The sequence below is a fragment of the Cucurbita pepo genome, chromosome LG04, assembly GCF_002806865.2.
Source record: "Cucurbita pepo subsp. pepo cultivar mu-cu-16 chromosome LG04, ASM280686v2, whole genome shotgun sequence".
NCBI classification, from domain to species: domain Eukaryota; kingdom Viridiplantae; phylum Streptophyta; class Magnoliopsida; order Cucurbitales; family Cucurbitaceae; genus Cucurbita; species Cucurbita pepo.
The window spans coordinates 1,038,942-1,044,267 of NC_036641.1; the positions used below are offsets into that span (position 1 = coordinate 1,038,942).

The 5,326-nt window shown below is 35.7% G+C and overlaps 1 protein-coding gene across 1 annotated transcript; it reads right to left on the reverse strand.

The window, feature by feature from the left end:
• Positions 1-363: 363 nt before the first annotated feature.
• On the reverse strand, positions 364-3,366 carry LOC111792127 (transcription factor bHLH63-like). The gene is made up of 6 exons (XM_023673461.1): positions 2,127-3,366; positions 1,854-1,988; positions 1,677-1,748; positions 1,353-1,577; positions 1,153-1,258; positions 364-583 (listed from the first exon to the last, which is right to left on the reverse strand). The coding sequence occupies exons 1-6, from the start codon at positions 2,841-2,843 to the stop codon at positions 546-548; spliced, it is 1,293 nt and encodes a 430-aa protein (XP_023529229.1). The 5' UTR covers positions 2,844-3,366; the 3' UTR covers positions 364-545.
• Between the last annotated feature and the right edge of the window lie 1,960 nt (positions 3,367-5,326).

Sequence of the window (5,326 nt, forward strand, 5' to 3'; positions counted from 1 at the left end):
TACTGATTTTTTTATAAATATAATAAATATTTTTAAACTTTTAAAAGTAATTAATATTTTTGAAACAAAATATTAATATATTTTTTTTAGTATTAATGCGTATTTTTTTAATATAATAATTATTTTTGATGTGATAGTTCGTTCTTAAATTTTTAGTTAATTAAATAATATTTTAATCCATAAAATTATTAGGATCGTAACGTAGTATTATGAAAGGTTAAGTATCGTGACATTCAAAATTATTTATTCCATTAATCTAATTTTGAATAAGATTATATTAACCACAAATATTTAAAAAATTTATAATAATTAAAAATCAATTATTTAAATAAATTTTAAAGGAATTAATCTTCAAAATATCGGAAAATATTGTGATTCATTATCATTACTCTTATTCAAATTGAGCCGAACATATACATACAAAATATATATAAATATTTGCTAGTTATATACCGTGATAAAAGAAGAATATATATATATATATATATATATAGATACGAAGCCAATGAGACTAATATTTTGATTGAATCTCGTAGCTAACTACTTCACAGTTCCATTTTTACATTGCTTCCTTCGATCGAACCTACAAAAAAAAAAAAACATTAAAAAACATTTCATCGACCATACCGAAGACACGATCTTAAAACAATCATCATATCCAACAAATTGACTTATAAACAATCTTCACTGACCCGATTTAATTAGTTGTGTAAACATCAAAGATAAATTGTTGTTCAGAAGCTAATCAATCTCATTGGTTATTATAAGCACATCATCGAGTTTATCGATATTATTTATTCCAACAAACATATGTTCGATATGGACGAACGATCTAAGAACGTTAAAACTCGTCCATGAAAGTTGTGCACAATTGAAAGCGGTGGACAAACCCATTAGAAAGGATAGTGCAAAAATGGTGGGAATCTATATAAATTCTTTTCTTTTTCTCAAAGCATTGGGAATATCCAATGGGCTCATAAAAATTTCAGAAAAAAAAAAGATGAAAATTTGATGGAGGGACCATGGAAATGTCTCAATCTATCAATTTTGAAATATCCACTTTCTTAATTTCTCTGAATTTTCTTTCTCCAGTCATAATTGCAAGAACAAGCGGAAGAAGAATTGACTGCATAGTTTCAATCTTATCTTTACCTGTGTAAGGTTGAGATGAAAAGGCGTTTGATGATCTTCCTTGATCGAAACCCACATTGTACAGATTCTGCAAATCCACGTCCCACCCTGAGGAGCCTTGAAATTGCTGCATCGATTGATTCATTTGATGAATTAGAAACTCCAAACGATTGGAAACGAATCGAAAACGGCGGAAAATTGAAATCAAAGGAAGGACTTACGGTGAGGCAGGATGAATCGAGGAAATTTTCCGGGAAAGAAACAGGGGCGCTGATTGTTCTTCGAAGAGCGACATCGGAGGTATTAATTCCCATTTCTAATCCACAACACGGAACGATTTGTTGATTGTTTGGATTAAATTGTAAGTAGGATGAAGGATCTGTGATCTCTGATGAAATTCCACCAATCGCCGCGAAGGTTGCGGTGGTGCAAGGAGGGGGAAATACCTGTTTGTTTGTTTGTTTCCCGGGAAAATTTTAGATTCCGCCGTCGATTTTAATCTGATTAAATGAGTTTGGAGTTTGGAAATCATTTAATTTTGTTACCTCTTTGAGGAAGAGATCATCCACATTGAAGTCCAGCCTTGGATTAACTGCAGCTAACTTCATGGACAAGAACTGTTTGTGAAAATGCCACAAAGAAAATTTTCGATTTCAGAACGATTTTTTTCAATGGAACGTAGGATTTTCGAGTGTAGAGATTGAGAAAACTTGTTTTTTTACCTCAACTTGTCTTTGAAGAGATTGAACATAGTTTATGATCTCGTCGAGCATTCCAGCTTTTCCAGTGATTTTGTTGCATCCTGGTACTAAATCTTGCAAGTACTTCATTCTTTCACTGATTTTTTCCCTTCTAGCCTACATGAACACAAAAAAAAGAAAAAAAAGAAAAACATGATTGGTTAAAGGAAACTCCCCCCAAATGGATCAAAATGAAAGAAATCAAAGAAAGAATAAGCAACCCAGAAGAGGAATTAGAGTGTTTTCTTGGCTTACTCTTTCTGCTAAGCTATGGCTATCAGTGGCTTGGCCACGGCGAGCTCTGACATGAATGTAATCAGGCTTTTTAACCTCTGAGGCTTTGGAGGTATCAGCTGAAGTTTCTCTGTTGTTGTTTGTTGTGGTTGTAGTTGTGGTTGAATTGTTGTTCTTGGTGCTGTTTTGATCTGTAGTTTTTGATAATTCTTCTTCTTCTTCTTCTTCTTCTTCTTCTTCTGAACTTGCTTTGATCTTCTTCTCTTTGTTGTTAATGGGTTTCTGAACTTTCTCAGCTTTCCTTTTCTTGAAGCTTTCTCTTCCAGCCGCCGCCGCTGGATTCACCGCCGGCGGGCAGCTGGAGGTTCTAGAAAGAGAAGAATTGAGTTCATAAGCAGTGGGGGGATTCAACAACAGAGAAGGATCAGACCACCCATCTTCCAAACCAGGATCAGGCTTCACTGCTCCCATTACCATCTCCACAAGTGACAACCCACCACCACCGCCGCCGTCGCCGGCTGCACTCATGAAGCCCGGAAACCCGGTGAGGTGATCCGACGGTGGAAATCCAGCCCCGTAATCCATCATCCCATTGAATGGCTGCTGCTGCTGTTGTTGCTGCTGATACAAAAGCTGATCTTGTTGCCATTTGAAACGAGCCCTCTGCCTCTCAAGAACAGTGAGAGTGTCAGCACAATTCTCAGCCGTGTTCAACATTTCCGGCAATGCTCTGTTCATCTTTCTCTGTTCCAAAACCCCACCTTAGAAAAACAGAGAAACCCCCAAATTTGAAGGAAATCCCACCACCAAGAACCAAATAAAGGGCTCAAAAAACATGAACATGAACAAGAACAAGGAGGGGGAAAATGGGCTTGAAGATTGTACTCGGAGGAGTCTGAGAGATTGATTATAGTGAAGGTAAGAGAGAGAAAAGGGGTGTGGGAAGTATATAAAGGTGAAAAAGTTGGGGGGTGGTCGGAGAGTGACTGCAACTGGCCGGAATTATTGGTGTAGAGAGAGAAGGAAAGGCAGAGAGAGAGAGAGAGAGAGAGAGAGAGGGAGAGAAAGGGGAATGGGGCAGAGAGGTGTGGAATGAAGCCATAACCATAGGCCGTGGGGGTGGGGCAGACTGACATGACTGCCACGTGAGCATGTCCGGAGTATACCAAAACAGAGATAGAACGGAGTCTCAAACACCTGCAGCTCCCAACCTCCAACGGGGTTCCTCCAAATTATGAAATCCCAAAAATATAGGAAGAACCTGTTTTTTTTTTTTTTTTTTTTTTTTTCCTCAATATTAACAGAAATATTGATAAATTTGTTTTTCTAATTTAATTAAAATATTTCTCTAATTCTTTAAAATTTTATTAGTACTGATTTAAAGTTTAAAATTTTCTAGAATAATCAATAATTATAGAAATCAAATCTACTTGATTTTAATTTCAAAAATTTTAAATACGAAATAATATATTGATTTGAGAGGAAAAAAAAAAAAAAAAGAGAATATGTCGAGATATTTTTTTTTTACACTCAATAATTGGACTACAAGGTGGTTGATCTTTGCAGTTATTTTGTTTTTATCGATATGATTGAGATGATGGGTATGAGATTGAGAGCAAATTCAGGCGAGTACAAAGAATAATTAGTAACTTCGGTCTATGTCAACCAAGTAAGTAGCTCTAATATTGATATGGTTGAAGAATTGTCTTATGTATGATAACATGTGTTCAGTGGCCTTGTACGTGTCATATGAGTGTTATGTCTTATGATGTGATGTTGTTACTGTGTCATTATGATATGCCAAATGATATGGTAGTATGAATGAAATGTTATGTTATGTTATGATAAGCTACGTAATGTATGAGATGCCTTGATGCACTTCGATATGTTATGTTAGACCATGGTTTGTTATAACATGCTCTGAAATGTTTTGAAATTAGGAAAAGCTATGAATCACACCATGCGAGGATTTGAAAGTTATATTCTGAATGAAACGATTTATGAAATTTTATGTATGCATATTGCCAAGTGTAATATGTAATAAAAGAATGAGGGTTGTTTTGCGTGATTTATTACGATGAAAAATATGGAGACCTCATGCATAATTGTATGTTCACGTGCATAAAGATACTTCCCCTTTATGATGATGTACGAACGTGTACACTATGAGACTGAAATGACCATCATGCTTAGTATGGTGCAACGACGGTTGTTGTTCCCTCCAACTGTCCAGCTATAGCCCAAAGGAGCTAGTCTGATAGGCTCATGCTCGCACGTGTGGGTTGTGTATATAGAAGTATTATACATCTAATTTACCCGAACTAGAAAGTTGAGTTCAAGTTTTAAAAAATAATTGAAACACCCAAACTTTGTGTTTTAAGATGGGTCGAAATTTCATGGGTTATTCTTAAATCAGCAACAAAATACCACAGATCAACTCCTAGATCGAACTTGCATCTTCAAAACGCTAGAAAACAAAAACGACGTTCACCAGACTAGTGTCACGCTCACAGATCGAACTTGCATCTTCATTGGAAGGATGCTTTCCAAACTGGAACAACGCTCACCAGACTAGTGTCACGCTCACAGAACTAAAACGACGTTTGTCAAACTTAAACGATATTCGTTGGACTAGAAATAAAGTTGATTTTCTAAAATACCGATAATATTAAAGATGGGAAACGAATTACTGACCCATCTCGGGCCGAGCCAACCCTACATGTTACACCAAGCAATGTCTAATTGTTCTCATGGATGTGATGGACATTATTATAGAAATTATCTTCAAATCATCGCTTTGCAAATTTCTTAGTCTTTTAAGGATATTATGGTTGAAGAACACCAACTACAACATAAACCCTAACTCCTAGATAATGTGATCTAGACTCACTTCTAGCGCGTGTAAATCACGTCCTCTTCACATTGGCTACATAATGTTCACGGGAGTACGAGCGCGTGAGATAATTACGGAGTTATGACATGTATTACGGGATCAACTGGGGAGCGTTTCGACACTTACCTCTTTTTGTCTCTATATTGTTCTTTAATGGTAATGTACTTTTTGGTCTTTTTGTTTCTTAATTAAAGCATCATTATTGCTTAATTAATTTTAAAAAATTAATGATAGGTATATTTTTATATTAAATCTTAACCAATCTCGAGTGGNACTGGGGAGCGTTTCGACACTTACCTCTTTTTGTCTCTATATTGTTCTTTAATGG